This window comes from Camelus ferus, chromosome 12 (assembly GCF_009834535.1).
Source record: "Camelus ferus isolate YT-003-E chromosome 12, BCGSAC_Cfer_1.0, whole genome shotgun sequence".
NCBI classification, from domain to species: domain Eukaryota; kingdom Metazoa; phylum Chordata; class Mammalia; order Artiodactyla; family Camelidae; genus Camelus; species Camelus ferus.
Genome location: NC_045707.1, coordinates 20,188,582 through 20,206,508, shown reverse-complemented (window position 1 = coordinate 20,206,508; position 17,927 = coordinate 20,188,582). Strand labels below are relative to the sequence as shown.

The window sequence follows — 17,927 nt, the reverse complement described above, 5'->3', positions numbered from 1 at the left end:
GCTCCGGCTCCGGCTCCGGCTCCGGTTGCAGTTTGCAACCTCTTCTGCCGCCGCTACCAAGTCGCTGGTGGCTCAGGTGGCTCCGCTTCGATGTCCTAGTCCCGGGGCCCCTCCGGCCGGATTGGGCTGGGCTCCCCTCACCCTCGGCTGGAGTCATGAGGGTGAACGCGGCTCTGCAGGTGTTGGGCTTCCTCCTCAGTCTGGCCCGGGGCTCCGAGGTGGGCAACTCGCAGGCAGGTAAGCGGCGCGGGAGCACAGGCAGGCTCGGAACCCGGGATCCCGAACCGAGTGCGCGGGGTCCGGGAGGGCAGGGGCAGGAGCTTGGGCGGTGTGAGCCTGGGGGTGCTGAGCCCAAGCCCGCTGCGACCCCCCGGGTGGGGACCATCAGGCTCGGGTTCTCGGGCGGGGACGGGATTCCTGGACCACCATCTCCCCACCCCGGCCGCCTACCCCTCTCTGATTTGTCTCTTCGGATAGGGCTGATGCTTAAACAGTTCACACTTATGAGGGGCCCTGCAGCGAGGGGAGCTGGGACCTCCATTCTGTAAATGTGAGGGGATGATTGGAGGTGGAGATCTTGGAGGAAGCGGAGTTGGGGGAGTCTCGGTTTGCTCTCCCACCTCCTGCCTCCTGGGTCTCAGCCACCTCCAGTTTCGTTGTTTTGCCGACAGGGCGGAGCTGTGGAAGGGGGGGGTGGGAGGTTGTTGTTCTCTAGTGTTGAAAAACAACAGCGGCACCTCCTCTTCCGTGAATGGGCCTGCCCTGGGAGGGCCAAGTCCAGGTGACCGCAGGGTGAGGGACCACGCAGAGGCTGACTGCCCGCTTTCCCTCAAAACAATAAAGTTGGCTGGTCCCCGACGTGACCTCTCTTTGTCAAGAGCCAGATCAATTCAAATATTTATTGAGCATCTACTATATACAAGGCCAGGAGCTGTAGGACCAAAGACTTCCAGCGGTATTTCTCTCTTTGTCTTTTCTCTCCCCAACCTGAGCGCCAGCAGGGCACCTCTCCCATCTTCTGAGCCCCTGTCCCGGGGAGCCTGTCTTAGACCTGCTTTTCCCACACCCCCATTCTGTTTACTATCTGGCTGTCTCTAGGAGTCTAGACAAGAGTCAGATTGCTCTCTATTCTTCTTCCCACTCTCATGCCAGCTGAGCCTACCCACCACTTTGGGGTGCCTCTGGGACCATGGACACCTGAGGGGTGCTGGTGTTGCTGGCATTGGAGGAATCCTGTTGATCTCCTCCCCTCCCCCCAGATCTCAGCTCGAGGTCTGGCACAGCCAGGGCCCCTTCCCCAGGGTGGGAGTGGGAGAAACACCTGTGCTTCCCTCACAGTTGCTGGGCCTAAATTTAGACCCTGGGATCTTGAGAAGTGAACACTCCCAGCTGGTGGAGGGCGGGTATCTGGGGAATGGAGTGGGACTGAGTAGAGTGACTGTCACTGTCCCATCCAGACTCCTGGAATCTTCAACTGGGAACCCAGGAGTCCCAGATCCTGGCCACCTTCCCTGAGGAAGACAGGAGGCAGGCTTGGTTGGGTCTCTTTACCCTTTATCTGGATCCTGCAGCCTCTGGGCATCCGGCCCTGTCTCAGTCCTTCTATAGCCCCTTTGTCCTGGCTGTGAAGGGGGTGGGGGACTTTGGAGAGGAGGCCTCTGGTTGAGGAGGGGCTGGAGATTCTTGCTCTGACCCACCCCAGTGCTCTCTACCAAAGGACGGCCTGTGATACTGGCCCTCCCTATGCCCCTGGTCCCTGGTCCAGCAGGAACTTTATGATTCCCCTCCCCAACCCCTCCCCCAAGCTGCCTGGTTCCTCCTGAGAGGTGTTGTTAGTGCTCTTTTCCCGCCCAGCCCTTTGCTCCCTGTTTGTGTAATACGGACTTTACCCTCAGGGTGGCCAGGGACTGGGCCCTCTAACACTGTAGCCTCCCAGGCACGGACACTGTCTGCACAAACACATATGGGCAGGTGGGACAGATGGGGTCACCTGAAATACTTCCTAATGAGGAAACTTAAGGACAGAACCAGTTCAGACTTCTGGGCCAGTAGAGGAGCTGTGTACATGTTTGTGTGCGTGTGCGCGCGTGCGTGCGTGTGTGTGTACAAGTACACACCCTGCTTCCCTGTGCAGAAATCCTGGCTCCTCCCTTATCTGGGGAGAAGGGTTGCTGCCTTGACTTGGAAGAAGGGGTATCCTGCCAGGAAGGGGGGTGGGGTGGGGCTACTCTAGAAATGATTAAACTTCCTAGTCCTTTTCTTTTCAGCCCAAGGACCCTGGAGGTCCCAGGCTTCTCTGGGAGCTCCTGGCATATTTACCCTTCTGCTGGGTCCAGCTCACCCCTTTCTGGTCATGGGGAGTGATAAGGAATGGGAGCCCTTCAAAGGTCAAGTGGGCAGACTAGGGGTGCACTAGGAGGAGGGGTGGGGCCTCACCAGTCTCCCTCCCTCCATTCCTACTCCTGTCTCCCACTAGGCTGCCGCTGCCTCAGGGAAGGGTGGTTGCAACAGGTGGTAACTGCCGCCCCTCCCCGCGGTCTCTCACTGGGCCTGAGGAAAGAGACAGGGATAAGCCTTCAGGGTCCAAGAGTTCCCATAGCCCCTGTGTCCTCCACACTTACCAGGTAAAGGAAGCCCCCGAGACTGACAGGCCTCCTGCTCCCTGAGTCTAGGCTCTCCCTGAGGGGAGTGAGGACTGCCATGTTGGAAGGCTTTTTAATGAATCTCCTCTGACAATGAAACGGGCTAGACGGTTTAGAATGGAGGCAGTCAACTGCTGTTTCCATCCAGCTTCTCTGTGTTTGCTGAAAAATACTCTAGGGCTGGAAAGTGATGCTGAGGGAACGTGAATGTGTTGGGATGGGGAAGGGAGTGAGAAGGGAAGCCAGAGTTTAGGAAGGGGGTGCAGGGTAGGCAACCAGCTCCTTATCTTCCAGCTTTATAGACAAAGCTCACAATGACCCCCCCACCCCCGCCACCACCAGAACGCCCCTCCTCTAGTGAGGTCACTTGTCTGAGCCCAAGGCTTGAGGGTGGAGGGGGGCTGCTGTTGAGGACAGGGTGTCTGGGGACAGGGTGGGGCAGCCCCCTCCTCCTAGATAGAATCGCCTCATTGTGGGCCGGACTGTGGCCCCGGGCACTGCCCCCACCCTCTGCCCCCATCCCACCCTCGGTAGACACAATAGGGGCTGTGTGCTGCCCCAAAGAGATATTTATTCCAGGACCTAGAGAGGCAGGATGGGGGTAGAGACGTAAGTGCCCTGGTTGGAGGGGGAGGGGAAGAGGAGGGTAACCAAATTGTGGCCCTTTTCTAACTTCTTTCCAGGGAGGGGAAAACAACCCCACATCCTTCTCGGTTAACTCCTTAGTATCCAAAGAAGCGCCCCAAAGAGGCACAGAGGAGGCCCAGGTGGATAAAGGAAACCTTTTCACCTTCCTTTTCGGGGGGGATGGTGAGGGGATTCTGGGAAAAGAGGAAGTTTAGGCTCTCAGTCCCACATAGGCCTTCATGTCTGCCTCTAGGGGTGAGGGCTGGAGGCAGCTGCCTTCTGGGCCTATTGAATGTTCCTGGAAGAGGGCAACCAAAGGGATGGTCTTGGGGAATGGGGCTGAAAACTTGTGTCCAGCCCTCTGCCACTCTCACCTCCACTTCAAATAGTGTGCCCTGGGACTCTGAATGGGCTGAGTGTGACTGGCGATGCCGAGAACCAGTACCAGACGCTGTACAAGCTCTACGAGAGGTGTGAGGTGGTGATGGGGAACCTCGAGATTGTGCTCACAGGACACAACGCTGACCTCTCCTTCCTGCAGGTTAGCATGCTCGACCTCCTTTGTCAACCCGTTCCCCCTTGCCCTCCCCAGAGACGCCTCCTTCATATCCTCAGTGCTACCCTCTGCTGGAGTTCAGCATTTCTAAGACTCTATAGTTTCTAGGATCCAAACCTGTGTTTCTGGGGCAATGATTGGAATCTGGGACCTGTGGTCTGGTCGCTATGGCCGGGGAAACAGGTGCTGGCCATGAGAAGGGGGCGGGGACAGGGAGGTGTTCTGCACCAGGGACCCACGTGGAGAGGCACCTGCCAACGGAGAGATGCCTGGGGAGGTGAGGAAGGGGTAAGCACAGACATGAGGAGCATGAGAAGCTCTCCTGGCATGAGGAGCTCTGAGAAGGAAAGGACAGGAGCCCAGAATTCCTCAGTCATTTCTGCTGCCTGTCTTCATTTGCAGAAGTCTATGTGGTACCATCTACTCCCTACTCCAAAGCAGGACTTGGAAAGAATTCAAGGAGTTAGGGATTCTCAGTGCCTCAGGGAGGGAGAGGGGATTGAGACTTTTCACCCCACTGTCCCTCTCACTGCTGTGATCTGCTCTGTCACAGTGGATCCGAGAAGTGACTGGCTACGTCCTTGTGGCCATGAATGAGTTCTCTACGCTGCCACTGCCCAACCTCCGAGTGGTGCGGGGGACCCAGGTCTATGATGGGAAGTTCGCCATCTTTGTCATGTTGAACTACAACACCAACTCCAGCCATGCCCTGCGCCAGCTCCGCTTCACTCAGCTCACTGGTCAGTTCCTGGTGATTCCTTCCCGTCCTGCCCCTCGGCCCACCTGCTGATGGTGACCCAAGACTGATCCCTCTAAGTGCTCCGCTCAAAGTCCCCAGCACTTTGACCACTATGGTCTGAGGGTCCACTCCTCCTTAGATAAAAGAGAGCCCTAACACGGAGCTGGGGCATCTGTGCCCTGGGGAGGGGCTGGAGCTGGAGCTGGGGCTGGGGCTGTTACTCATTCTTCTGACCCGGGTACTGTGTACCTTGATGTCCGGCCTTCCCTGGGGATGGGGATCCCACCTCCTTCCCCTTTGCAAACCCCCCCCCCCCCCCCCCCGGGCTGGAGGACTTCGGGGCTGAAATACCGCCTGGCTCCCTTCTACTTCTCCCTGTCCCAGTCACTTGAAAAGCACTCAGGTAGGGCTCGCGGGGGTGGGGGGGTGAGTCAGGGATCTTCTCTCCTTCTTTCCCTTCCCCTCCCCCACTGGCTAAACCGGATCTGGACAGGTGTCTGAGGAGGCAGGACTTTCTTTTGGCCGGGCTCCTCCTCTTTCTTACAGGTCCAGCCTTCTCTGCAGTTTGGATTTAATTGGACATATCCGCCCCTCCCCCCACGTCCCCAGCTCCCGACTCTGGTGGCCTTTCGGACCGGTGGGGAGGTCAGGAAGAGGAGGGCTTCCCTCACCAGCCCTGACCCTGTCACTTCTCTTCCCCACCTCAGAGATTCTGTCAGGGGGCGTTTACATTGAGAAGAACGATAAACTTTGCCATATGGACACAATTGACTGGAGGGACATCGTGCGGGACCGAGATGCCGAGATAGTGGTGAAGGACAATGGCAGGAGCTGTGAGTGGCCACGATCAAGACTGCTTCCCTGCCCCCGCCCAACCAGAGTGCCTCCTTCCCGCCCCACACCCCCATCACTTAGTCCTGATCTGAACCCACCTCTCCACTGAGCAAACTTCAGGCTCCAGACCCAAGAAGCCTGCCACCAGGAAGCAGGCCAGTCCCCTAGAATCTGAACCACGGAAGCAGGGAGTGAAGAAAAGGGGCTAAAGATTTCTGTGTTCTGAGTGAGAAACCAGATCTCTGGACCAGATATCCATTTCTCTTTCCACTACAACATCCTCCCTTCTTGGAACCTACCTACCCTGACTGCAGTCTGCTGCTCCCTGTCCACTCACTCGCACATACTCCTGCTCGGTGCAGTTTGCCAAGGAGGACCCAGATAACCAGGTTGGGACTGGGCTGAGCGAGGCATGTGTCCCAGGCCCTCCCCTCAGCGGCCCTGTGGGTGGTGCGGAGGCGTGGCTCCACCCCGTGCTGACAGGTTCACTTGAGCCCAGCCCTGCTCTGCGAAGGCAAGGAGGGCCGCTGCCCTGGCTCTTGCCTTCCCGGGACTGGGTGCCTGTGTGCTGACATCATCCTTGATGACTCGAGCAAGCCGTTCTTAGCCCTGACAGTCCCTCGTGTTGCTTTCTCTCCCAACCAGGTCCCCCGTGTCATGAGGTCTGCAAGGGGCGATGCTGGGGTCCCAGACCAGAAGACTGCCAGACATGTGGGTTTTCTTCCTTCTAAAAACTTCAAACTCGGGGGAAGGTATAGCTCAAGTGGTAGAGTGTATACTTAGCATACACAGGGTCCTGGGTTCAATCCCCAGTACCTCCTCTAAAAATTAATAAGTAAACCTAATTACCTTCCCCCCAGAAAAAGAAGATTAAAAAAAAAAACTTCAAACTCACATACACTTTCATATCCTTGCTCACTTCAGCCTGTGTCCACACGGGGTGAGGGTGAGCCTAGAGGGCAGGAGGGTGAGTGATGGCCTCAGAATACAGTCCTAAGAGCTCTGACAGCTGTGCTTTCTCTCCTCCACAGTGACCAAGACCATCTGCGCCCCTCAGTGTAATGGTCACTGCTTTGGGCCCAACCCCAACCAGTGCTGCCATGACGAGTGCGCAGGGGGCTGCTCAGGCCCTCAGAACACAGACTGCTTTGTACGTACGGTACCACCATTTGCCTTGTTCTGCAATGGGATGCGGGTTTTGGGGAGGAAGTAAGGGGATATATGTAACATGAGTTTTATGAGCCTCCTGTGTTCCTAGGCTTGCCGGCTCTTCAATGACAGTGGAGCCTGCGTGCGCCAGTGTCCACAGCCTCTTGTCTACAACAAGCTAACTTTCCAGCTAGAACCCAATCCCCACACCAAGTATCAGTATGGAGGAGTTTGTGTCGCCAGCTGTCCCCGTAAGTGTCTGCAAGGAAGGAACGATGGTAGTGGAGCCAGGATTTTAGACAAAATTTTAGGAGGCAAAATGGATTGAGTTGGGTGGTTAATAGAGGATGTAGAGGCCAAATGGGTGAGATTATCTAATCACCCCTGATGTATGACCCCTGGGTCCCGTTCCCCCACCTACTTCCCCGTGACTTCCAGCAATTGCTCTTGGTTCTGCTTTTTGGATCAACAATGAGCAAGGGCCTTTCTAATCCATAAGATAGCACTTAAGGAACGTTAGGTTGTTGATTGGAGCCAATCCGGTGCAGAGGAGAAGGGAGGAGTTTCAGCTGGTAGTTGGCAGTGTTCCTCCCTCATCCTTAAGGGTGCCCTCCTCTTTCCTAGATAACTTTGTAGTGGATCAAACGTCTTGTGTCAGGGCCTGTCCTCCCGATAAGATGGAAGTAGATAAAAATGGACTCAAGATATGTGAACCTTGTGGGGGTCTGTGCCCCAAAGGTGAGTAGGTGATGGTAAGGAGTTGGTGAACAGACATCTTTCCCCTGCGACTATTCAGCCTCCACTCCCCAATGCCCACTGAGCCTCTTCTGTGTTCACAGCCTGTGAGGGAACGGGCTCTGGAAGCCGCTTCCAGACTGTGGACTCGAGCAACATTGATGGATTTGTGAACTGCACCAAGATCCTGGGCAACCTGGACTTTCTTATCACTGGCCTCAATGGGTTAGAGATTCTGCTTTCCTCCCCCGACCCCCCACCCCCTCCACCCCCTCACAGCTTGCTGTGTTGGTTCAACCCTTCATATGTGGAGCTGATCAGGAGTCTAGATCATAAAATCTTAGCAGTCACAGAGGACCTGACAGTGCTTAACTCAGTATCTCAGCCACGGCTTGAATCCCCTCAGAGACATCCTTAAGCAGTCCAGCTAGCTGAGTGGTAAGGGACAGGGACATCGTGTCCTCCTTGTTAAAGTTTTCTAAAAGTTCTTCCTTAAATTTAGATAAAAATCTGCCTCTCCGTGACTTCCAGCTATTTTCTCTAGTTCTGCTCCTTGATTTGGAGCTACAAAGAACAAAGGGACGTTCTAATCCATAGGGCAGTGCTTACAGTGAGTGAGTGTGTGTGTGTGTGAACGTGTGTGTATGTGTTTGTGTGAGAAACGTTAGGGCTATCTACACTAAAGTTGCAAAAAATGGTATAAAGTTTTCCCATACACTCATTACTCAGATTCTGCAAATGTTAACGATGTACCACATGCTTAGAATTTTTCTCTCTACACATGTGTGCACACACTATTCATGCTCTTGTTTTTTGGAACCACTTGAGGGTAAATTTCCAGACGTGGTGCCCCCTCATCCCAGTTACATTTAGGTGTGTATTACTTAAAAACAAGAACATTTGCTTACATAACCACAGTACAGTTGTTTAAATTAGGAAATCAGCATCGATACAAAGTGTTATCTCATCTACAGACCTTATTCAGATTTCACTAATTTATTTTACTAAGTCCTGGATCATACATTACATTCAGTTGTTCTATCTCTTCAGTCTCCTTTAATCTGTAACAATTCATGACCTTGACTTTGATGAGTACAGGCCAGGTAGTTCGGAGTGTTCCTCAGTTTGGGTTTGCCTGTTGTTTTCTCATGCTTAGATTCAGGTTATGCACTTTCAGTAGGAATACTTCAGATTTATTCTCAGCGTGTCCTTGCAAGGAAGCACCTGTTGTTGATTTGTCCCATCATTGGCGGTGAGATCTCTGGTCACTTGATTAAGGTGGTGTCTGCCAGCTTTTCTACTGTAAAATTACTGTTTTTCCCTTTGTAATTAATAAGCATCTTGTGGTGAGGTATTTGCCTGAATCAGTTTTTATAATAAGAGTTGCAAAATGATGATTTTCTAACTCCATTATTGCTTCTGCATTTATGCGGTGGCATTTTAGTGTTCAGAAGAGTTTTCCTTTCCTATTTATTTGTTTGTGTGTTTAATCTGTGTGGATACTTGTTTCATTCAGTGTTTCATAATCTCTTACAATCATTATTTCAGTTGACCAGTTCACTTGTCCCCGATCTGCTCATTGTGGGGCCCCTTCAAACTGGTTACCTGTATCCTTTGGGCTTGTACCCTTCATGCTTTGAGCATTTCCTTACTTTTTTTGCACAAGCTGCTGTAGCTTAAGTTATATTTCTCCTCCCTCAACTATTTCTCCAAAGAGCCCTCTTTCCTTCTAGTGGAGAATGGTATTCAGAAACTAAGTTCTAAGGCTGGGCATGTTCACTGCAACTGTGTTATGCCTCTGCTTTGTTGACTGGTTTCTACTGTTCCCTCCAGAGACCCCTGGCACAAGATCCCTGCTCTGGACCCTGAGAAACTCCATGTCTTCCGGACCGTGCGGGAGATCACAGGTGAGTGGGAGGAGAGGCTGCCCGTTCTGAGATGGATGGATGAACCACTGGCAAAAACTGCAGTATAACCACTTGAGGAAAATCATGTCCCAAGCAGCAGGGGAGGGACCAGGAGAACTCGAGAAAGGAAAGGGAGAGACTCCCCGCTCACATGCCTCTCTCCAACCCCTCAGGTTACCTGAACATCCAGTCCTGGCCACCCCACATGCACAACTTCAGTGTCTTTTCCAATCTGACAACCATTGGGGGCAGAAGCCTCTACAAGTGAGTAAGGGGTTTGGAGGTGGTGGTATCTCCATGCAAAGAACCCTGTTTCTCAGGCATCCCTGAGTGAAGTACAGCATTGCCTCATACAGTGGGAGTTTGATGGGGAAAAGGCAGAAGGAGAAGGATCCCCTCTCAGCGGGTCTGACTAGCCCAGAGCAAATTTGTTGAATGAAAGTGAATCCACTACACTGTCGATTTGCCCTTTGTGGTCTCCCCTCTCATCCCATCTCCTCGTTCTCAGCCGGGGCTTCTCATTGTTGATCATGAAGAACTTGAATGTAACATCTCTGGGCCTCCGATCGTTGAAAGAAATTAGCGCTGGGCGTGTATACATAAGCGCCAACCGGCAGCTCTGCTACCACCATTCTCTGAACTGGACCAGGCTGCTTCGGGGGCCTTCAGAAGAGAGGCTGGACATCAAGCATAACCGGCCCCGCAGGGACTGCGGTGAGGGAAGGGGCCCGCAGCGGGGTGGGCGGAGGGGGTCAGGAAGCAGCAGCTGCGCAGATCCTTCTGCCCTGCAAGTGGGAGTAGGGCTGGGGGACAGAGCCAGGGAGGGTTAGGCTGGAAGCAGGAATTCAGGAGACGGCTTGTAAGGAGTCCTCAGCCTCCTCCTAACCCACCCCTTCCTTTCCAGTGGCAGAGGGCAAAGTGTGTGACCCACTGTGCTCCTCCGGGGGATGCTGGGGCCCAGGCCCCGGTCAGTGCCTATCCTGCCGAAACTACAGCCGAGGAGGTGTCTGTGTGACCCACTGCAACTTCCTGAATGGGTACAGTGAGGGCAGAGAGTCAAGAAGGGGTGGGGGAATGGAGCTGTTCAGGTGGCACCTGAAAGCTTTTAGACCACTTTCTGCATCTGCCTTGGTGGGAATTAGGTAGGTGGCCCATGTTTGGGGGATCAGGACATAAAGGTGAGGCCTTGGCAGTGACCCCCTCCCTTTACCCCCTACTGCAGGGAGCCTCGTGAGTTTGCCCATGAGGCTGAATGCTTCTCCTGCCACCCGGAATGCCAGCCCATGGAGGGCACGGCCACGTGCAATGGCTCGGTACAGTAGCAGCACCAGGATCTCTCAGGGAGAGAGGGCAGGGGCCACACTGGAGGGTCTAGGGAATGATATGGCCAAATCTCAAGGCCACAGAGAGGCACAGGGAGGCCAGATAATGCTAGGGTCTGTGGGTGGAGGGTCTTAAATGGCTGGGTTAGTCTTTGCTGGGGATTATGGAATTGACCTTGAGATCCCATTCTTCCTGACCTCTCTTCCACCTAGGGCTCTGATGCCTGTGCCCAGTGTGCCCATTTTCGAGATGGGCCCCACTGTGTGAGTAGCTGCCCATTTGGAGTCCTCGGTGCCAAGGGCCCCATCTACAAGTACCCAGATGCTCAGAATGAATGTCGGCCCTGCCATGAGAACTGCACCCAGGGGTCAGTGATGGGATGATAAAAGGGTGTTGGGGGAAGGTTAGGCGCACAGAACTAGGGGGAAGGAAGAGGGTGAGGGGAGCAGAAAGAAGAAAGGAACTATGACTTAAGAACTACTCCCAGCTGTGCAGTGAAGGATTGGAGAAAGGGAAACTCACTAACAGCACAAAATGACACCACGTTTGGGGAGCCTGGAATAACTTTAGCTCGGGGGAGTTTCATTCAAGAGAGGGACTTGGAGGGGGTTGGGGGGCCATGTCTTGGGGTATGCTTTGGGCTCCAGGGTGGGATGCCATGGTAGGTCCGAGACAATGTTGTATGTTGGGGCTGCTGGCATTGAGCCTCCTGTGGGAGTCTCCCAAGCCCCCATTTAAGGAGATGACTTTCTTCTCCAGGTGTAAGGGACCAGAGCTACAAGACTGTTTGGGCCAAACACTGGCACTCATCAGGTATGATGGGCTTGGAGAATTAGGAAGCTGGGGATATTTGGGGGAGGGCAGTGACCTGCTAGGAAGAGTTGAGTCTCTACTGATTCTGGCCTTTGATATACAGTCTACTGTCACTGGACTCAGGATGCAGAAATCCAGGCTTCTGGCCTTCCCTTCCTAAAATGAACTTGCAGTAGCCTCAGGGGCTGGAGATTTAGGTTAACCCCTTCAGTGCTCAAGGAGATATGTAGGTGTGAATGTTAACTTCTTGCCCCAGACCTGCGCCATACTTTTAGGACAGGTATGGATGACATCTGTGAGGGAAATGTAGACCGAGGATAATGCCGGGCTTCTCTGTCCTGCAGCAAAACCCATCTGGCAATGGCTTTAACAGTGGTCATAGGATTGGCAGTGATTTTCCTGATCCTGGGCAGCACTTTTCTCTATTGGCGTGGGCGCCGGATTCAGAATAAGAGGGCTATGAGGCGCTACTTGGAACGGGGTGAGGTGAGTGCCTAGCTTACTCCTGAAATGTTCCCTATACCATCATCAAGCTTTTAAGAGCCTCTTCCTTTCCCAGAGTTTTGATCCATTTCTTCAAGGAGGTAGTATGGTCCACATGAAAGGACTCTGGCCAGGGAAATGGGAGACGTTAATTCTAGTCCCAATTTTGCCATTAATTTGCCTCGTGACTTTGAAGAAGTTGCCTTTCTTCTCTAGGTCTCAGTTTATGCATGTATCCCAAGGGAACAATAACATCCATCCTTGCAGGATGGCTGTAAGGGTGAAAGGGGATGATGTATGTGAAAGTGCTTTGAGAAACAGAGAGAAAATTACTGAAGGTGATAGTATTACCAGCTTTCTCCCCTACCCGCCGTCAATGGGAAAGCCCAGCCCTCTTGACCCCTCATCTCATGAACACAACTTCCTTAGTCCTCAGAACCCATTATTCCCCAGTATGCCTGCAATGCTTTCTAAGACTAGAGACATCCCTTTTCCTGCTCCCACCCCTTTGGACTTTGCTGCCCTTGGCATCCACCTATGGGAGAGGGGGTTGGAAAGGGACATGGGAGTGGGCTATCCTGAGGACCTCCTTCCCATCTGCTCTTCAGAGCATAGAGCCTCTGGACCCCAGTGAGAAGGCTAACAAAGTGCTGGCCAGAATCTTCAAAGAGACAGAGCTGAGGAAGCTTAAAGTACTGGGCTCGGGTGTCTTCGGAACTGTGCACAAAGTGAGTGGCCCACAGGCAGTCTGGGGAGGTGGGGAAAGGAACTCGGGCGAAAGGGGAGAAAGGTTTAGGGAAAAGACTAGCCTGGGGAGAATAACCTTAGGCTGACTCCTGCCCAAAACTTCCCAGGGAGTATGGATTCCTGAGGGTGAATCAATCAAGATTCCAGTCTGCATTAAAGTCATTGAGGACAAGAGTGGACGGCAAAGTTTCCAAGCTGTGACGGACGTAAGTGAAGGCAGGGTGTCCTGTACACCACTAGGAAAGGGTCAATATTAGACACGATTATGAAGAAGCACGGTCTGGTGCCAACAGGTACTGTGTTAGCCACATCGATGTCCTCGATTGTTGGGGGAGCCCTGGTCGGGGTGCACATGAACTGGTTTGCTCCCTGGATAACCCTTCTTGTGTCTCTTAGCACATGCTGGCCATTGGCAGCCTCGACCACGCCCACATTGTTCGGCTGCTGGGACTGTGTCCAGGGTCATCTCTGCAGCTCGTCACTCAGTACTTGCCTCTGGGTTCCCTGCTGGATCATGTGAGGCAACACCGTGGGGCACTGGGGCCACAGCTGCTGCTCAACTGGGGAGTACAAATTGCCAAGGTGAGAGGAGGAGTTTTATGATGAAATTGGCTGGCTGGGGGCCAACAGGGAGGGGAGCGGGAGTCTGAAGTGCTGAGAGGTGTCTTAGGGTGTGGGGTGACTGACTCTCAAGGACCAATTCCCTGACCCTTGAGAATACTTCTTCCCCTACAGGGAATGTACTACCTGGAGGAGCATGGTATGGTGCATAGGAACCTGGCTGCCCGAAATGTGCTGCTGAAGTCACCCAGTCAGGTGCAGGTGGCAGATTTTGGGGTTGCTGACTTGCTGCCCCCTGATGATAAGCAGCTGATGCACAGTGAGGCCAAGGTAAGGAGATGCAAAGCCTGGGTAAGGAGGTGGGGGTGGAATGAAGCATGGGGACGTGGAGCGAGCAGGTGCTGCAAGGTTAGTTCAAGGAGAGGAAGCTGGAGATGCCAGAAATAAAAGTTCAGAGAGCAGCAAAGAAAAGAATGATGGAGAACGTAGGTTTAGAAATGCTAGGAAAATGTGGAAATCAGCTGGTGACATCTCTGTCTCTAATCCTCCAGACTCCAATTAAGTGGATGGCCCTCGAGAGTATCCACTTTGGGAAATACACACACCAGAGTGACGTCTGGAGCTATGGTCAGTCCATCTGGATGCCCTCCAAACCATCACTGGCCCAAATTCCAAAGCTGTCTCTTGAGACCCCTCCTTAGACTCTCTAAGCCCTTCAGATCCTCTGTCAGATCAAGTTCTGCCTTCCCTTCATCTGCACGCCCATGTCTGCTCTTTTGCCATCAACTCTTCGTGTCTCCCTGTGCCAGGAGTGACAGTTTGGGAGCTGATGACCTTTGGGGCAGAGCCCTATGCAGGGCTGCGACTGGCTGAAGTACCAGACCTGCTGGAGAAAGGAGAACGGTTGGCGCAGCCCCAGATCTGTACCATTGATGTCTACATGGTCATGGTCAAGTGTGAGTTTCCTGCTGATGCCAGCCAATTTCTAAGTGACTTTCCTCCCTACTCTACTCACCTCTCATGGCTCTTTTCCTACATCTTACTCTCAGGTTGGATGATTGATGAGAACATTCGCCCGACTTTTAAAGAGCTAGCCAATGAGTTCACTAGGATGGCCCGAGACCCACCACGGTACCTGGTCATAAAGGTGAGTAGGGACTAGTAGGTGTCAAGGAGATCCAGAGAAAATGGTACTCCAGCTGGAACCAGGATCTACCTTAACAATCAACCACCTGCCCTTCTAGAGAGAGAGTGGGCCTGGAATTCCCCCTGGAGCAGAGCCTCCTGCTCTGACAAACAATGAGCTGGAGGAAGTAGAGCTGGAGCCGGAACTAGACCTAGACCTGGAGTTGGAGGCAGAGGAGAACAACCTGGCAACCACACTGGGCTCTGCCCTCAGCCTGCCACTTGGAACACTCAATCGGCCACGTGGGGTAAGGCACTTTCTAGTTATCCAAGACTTTCTGCACCCTGAGCCCTCTGCACACCTGTGCCCTCGTGAACCCTACAGATGTCCAGGTTAACTACACAAAGGCCCCCGTGGTAAGCAGATTTCTCTCTTAATCTAAGCCTCTTCCTCATTTTTTTCATCCTAGAGCCAGAGCCTTATAAGTCCATCATCTGGATATATGCCTATGAACCAGGGGAATCTTGGGGAAGCTTGTCAGGTAAGGTCTGTCTCTTTAGGAGGATGCTGAGAGGCTGGATGGCAGACTACTGTAGGATTGATAGGGGTAGTGTGGGAGACTTTAGAAGCCTCTGAGGTTTATTAATCAGTGTCCCACAAAAAAGAAGGCACTGAACAATCCAATCTCCTGCTAAACAAATCTCTCTTCCTCCCTCGTCTCTGTGTAAATCTCTGTGTATTATTTTCCTCTTTAGGAGTCTGCAGTTTGTGGGGGTAATGAACGGTGCCCCCGTCCAGCCTCTTTGCACCCATTGCCACGGGGACGCCTGGCTTCAGAGTCATCGGAGGGCCATGTGACAGGCTCTGAGGCTGAGCTCCAGGAGAAGGTGTCCATGTGTAGAAGCCGGAGCCGGAGTCCACGGCCACGTGGAGACAGTGCCTACCATTCCCAGCGCCACAGCCTGCTTACTCCTGTCACCCCACAGTCTCCACCAGGATTAGAGGAAGAGGATGTCAATGGTTATGTCATGCCAGATGCACAATTCAAAGGTGCCTGACTCCCTAGCACTTTCCTCAAGTCTTTCTCTAATTCTTTTTCTCCAGGCTCCTCTTAATCCTTTTGTCTTCTCTAATCATGTCCCTCCCTGTTCATTTTCCCCCAGCTTTCCCCCATCTCCCACTGCCTATTACCATGAAGTTCTCCACACCCCTAGCCTCTCTTCTCAATCCCCAGGTACCTCCTCCCGGGAAGGCACCCTTTCTTCAGTGGGTCTCAGTTCTGTCCTGGGTACTGAAGAAGAAGAAGAAGATGAGGAGTATGAATACATGAACCGGAGGAGAAGGTGCAGTCCACCTCATCCCCCTAGGCCAAGTTCCCTCGAGGAGCTGGGTTATGAATACATGGATGTGGGATCAGACCTCAGTGCTTCCCTGGGCAGCACACAGAGTTGCCCGCTCAACCCCGTGCCCACCATGCCCAATGCCAGCACAACTCCAGATGAGGACTATGAATATATGAATCGGCGACGTGGTGGAGGTGGTCCTGGAGGGGATTATGCAGCCATGGAAGCCTGCCCAGCAGCTGAGCAAGGTTATGAAGAAATGAGAGCTTTCCAGGGGCCTGTACACCATGCCCCCCAAGTTCAATATGCCCACCTCAAAACTCTGCGGAGTTTAGAAGCCACTGACTCTGCCTTTGACAACCCTGATTACTGGCACAGCAGGCTTTTCCCCAAGGCTAACGCCCAGAGAACATAACCCCTGCTGTCTGAGGTACTCAGGGAGCATTTGATGGCAGCTAGTGCCTCTAGAGGGTACCCCTGTTCTCCTTAGTCCCTCTCCCTCACAGGTCTCAGCCCCTCTGCCCTAGTCCTTGACAATTCCATTCAACCTTTGGAGGCCTTAAACACTCGGACATGAAATTCTTGTGATATGTAGCCAGCTGTGCACTTTCTTCTCTTTCCCAATCTTAGGAAAGGAGACGGTTTTCCCTATTTTGTGTGCTTTCCCAATCCCATTCCTCAGCTTCCTCAGGGGAACTCCCTGGAGATATGAAGGATTACTCCCCATGTCCCTTTCTCTCAGACCCTGACCTGTTGAGACTAGGCTTTAAAGTGTGCCTTAGTTTCCCACTAGACTTTTACGAAAGAGGAAAGGGGGTAACCTGGCAGAGGAAAGTAAAATTTTGGCTTATGACTCAACTCCTTAGAAAAAATGAAAAGCTTAAAATTGTGTGAAGAGGTTGGGAGCAGATGATCGTGATTACTATTAATTGAGCGTTTACTATGTGCCAAGCATCATGCTAAACTTTACATTATCTCACTTAGTCCTTGACACCAATTCTGTGAGCTAGGTATTATCCCATTTTTACAAATAAGGAAACTGAGCCTTAAAGAGATTAAGTAAATTAAGTGGCAGGTCCAGGATTCAAAATCTTCCAATGCATGTGCTCTTAAAAGTACCAAGGAAAACTTACATAAGTCAGAGCCCTTTTAAGGGGCATTGTCTTCTTGTTTTTGCACTGAATCAAGTCTAACTCCGACAACCACAGCCTCCTGCTACACCTGGACTTCTCATCTCGGGAAGTGGGAGTAAGGGGGTGGTGAGAAGGAAAAAGAACTGGCCATCTTCATGTAAACCATAACCTATGTGTCCTATATAATCTCCACTTCTTACCCAAGGGACAGATTCACAAGGGTCCCCCGAGCTACTTTTGGGAGCTATTCTCACCCAGTGGTGGGAAGCTTCCAGTTGGGATACAAAGAGGACCCAGCAGCTTCAGGCTTCTGCCCCCTTGGATGGGAAACTGGGGGTATCTGTTGTTATCCTTGAAGTTTTTTGTTTTGTTTTTATACATGTCTGAATAAAAATGCCAAAGTTTTGCAGCTTCCTGTCTGTCAAATGAAAACCCTTAGTGTGAGGTAGACCTCCCCTTTTCTCTGTTCCTCAGCAGTGGACAGCTAGCACCGCATGCTGCCTTCTCTGTCTTCTGACAGTCCTACTCGGCCTCATGTAGTTTCCTCCATACTTTTACTTATATCCCCTTAAGACAGTCATAGGGCAAAATCCTTTTCATTTTAGAGTTTTATTGGAAATCTCCATAGGGCTACCAACTGGGAATAACAAACAAAAACAACACGTTTGAGGAAGTTGGATAAAGCTCTAAGAGATGGAACACTGAAACGCCCATCAGTTTCAGAACTCTCATTCTCAAAAGTTTCTGAACAGTTCCCTTTGGTGCCATCAAATCCTGTTGTTGGAACAATAGTGCCATCTTCAGTGGGAGTCCGGCCTCTAGACTGGGAGGTTGTAAATGGATAATCCCTCACAAGTCTGGCTGCTCAGTTAGCCCCTGCTCCACGCACTCTTGGTCTCCTTCCCACTAGCTCTTCTCCCGGTTTCCCAGCACCTGGGGACAATCGGACCGGCTGAGCTGGTCCCGCCTGCCGCTCCCGGGATCAGGGAAGGGCGTACCCAGCCTCCCTGCTCTCAGTGCAATTACCCTTATTCCTCTCGGCTCCGCCCTGCCCCGCAGCCTTCAAACCCACTTCGCCGCTGTGGCTCCGCCCCCTCTCCCTTAGCCCGCCCCCCTCTATTACGGGTTCTCCCTCAGCGCTCCTGGTGAATGTGGTTTTTTCCGGGACAGACCACGCTTCCCCCTCATGCTCTCCAACGGCTCCGCCTT

The 17,927-nt window shown here is 52.6% G+C and overlaps 1 protein-coding gene across 2 annotated transcripts; it reads left to right on the top strand.

Annotated features, from left to right (window-relative positions):
* Positions 1 to 4: 4 nt before the first annotated feature.
* On the top strand, positions 5 to 17,127 carry ERBB3 (erb-b2 receptor tyrosine kinase 3). Of its 2 annotated transcripts, none has more exons than XM_006179829.3 (28): positions 5 to 237; positions 3,659 to 3,810; positions 4,379 to 4,565; positions 5,272 to 5,397; positions 6,044 to 6,109; positions 6,430 to 6,548; positions 6,657 to 6,798; positions 7,172 to 7,285; positions 7,387 to 7,507; positions 9,116 to 9,189; positions 9,363 to 9,453; positions 9,698 to 9,903; positions 10,094 to 10,226; positions 10,412 to 10,502; positions 10,725 to 10,879; positions 11,272 to 11,325; positions 11,670 to 11,811; positions 12,417 to 12,536; positions 12,663 to 12,761; positions 12,952 to 13,137; positions 13,291 to 13,446; positions 13,668 to 13,743; positions 13,926 to 14,072; positions 14,166 to 14,263; positions 14,361 to 14,549; positions 14,712 to 14,783; positions 14,998 to 15,292; positions 15,477 to 17,127. In XM_006179829.3, the coding sequence occupies exons 1-28, from the start codon at positions 156 to 158 to the stop codon at positions 15,998 to 16,000; spliced, it is 4,017 nt and encodes a 1,338-aa protein (XP_006179891.1). In that variant the 5' UTR covers positions 5 to 155; the 3' UTR covers positions 16,001 to 17,127. The 2 variants fall into 2 exon arrangements, with proteins under 2 accessions (XP_006179891.1, XP_014410646.1); XM_014555160.2 differs by lacking the exon at positions 5 to 237 and adding an exon at positions 3,390 to 3,409.
* Positions 17,128 to 17,927: the final 800 nt, after the last annotated feature.

Coding starts and splice junctions, on each gene's coding strand:
- ERBB3 (XM_006179829.3), top strand. CDS start 156: ATGAGGGTGAACGCGGCTCTGCAGGTGTTGGGCTTCCTCCTCAGTCTG. Junction 4,566..5,271: donor CCGCTTCACTCAGCTCACTG/GTCAGTTCCTGG, acceptor TCCCCACCTCAG/AGATTCTGTCAGGGGGCGTT. Junction 13,447..13,667: donor TGATGCACAGTGAGGCCAAG/GTAAGGAGATGC, acceptor CTAATCCTCCAG/ACTCCAATTAAGTGGATGGC.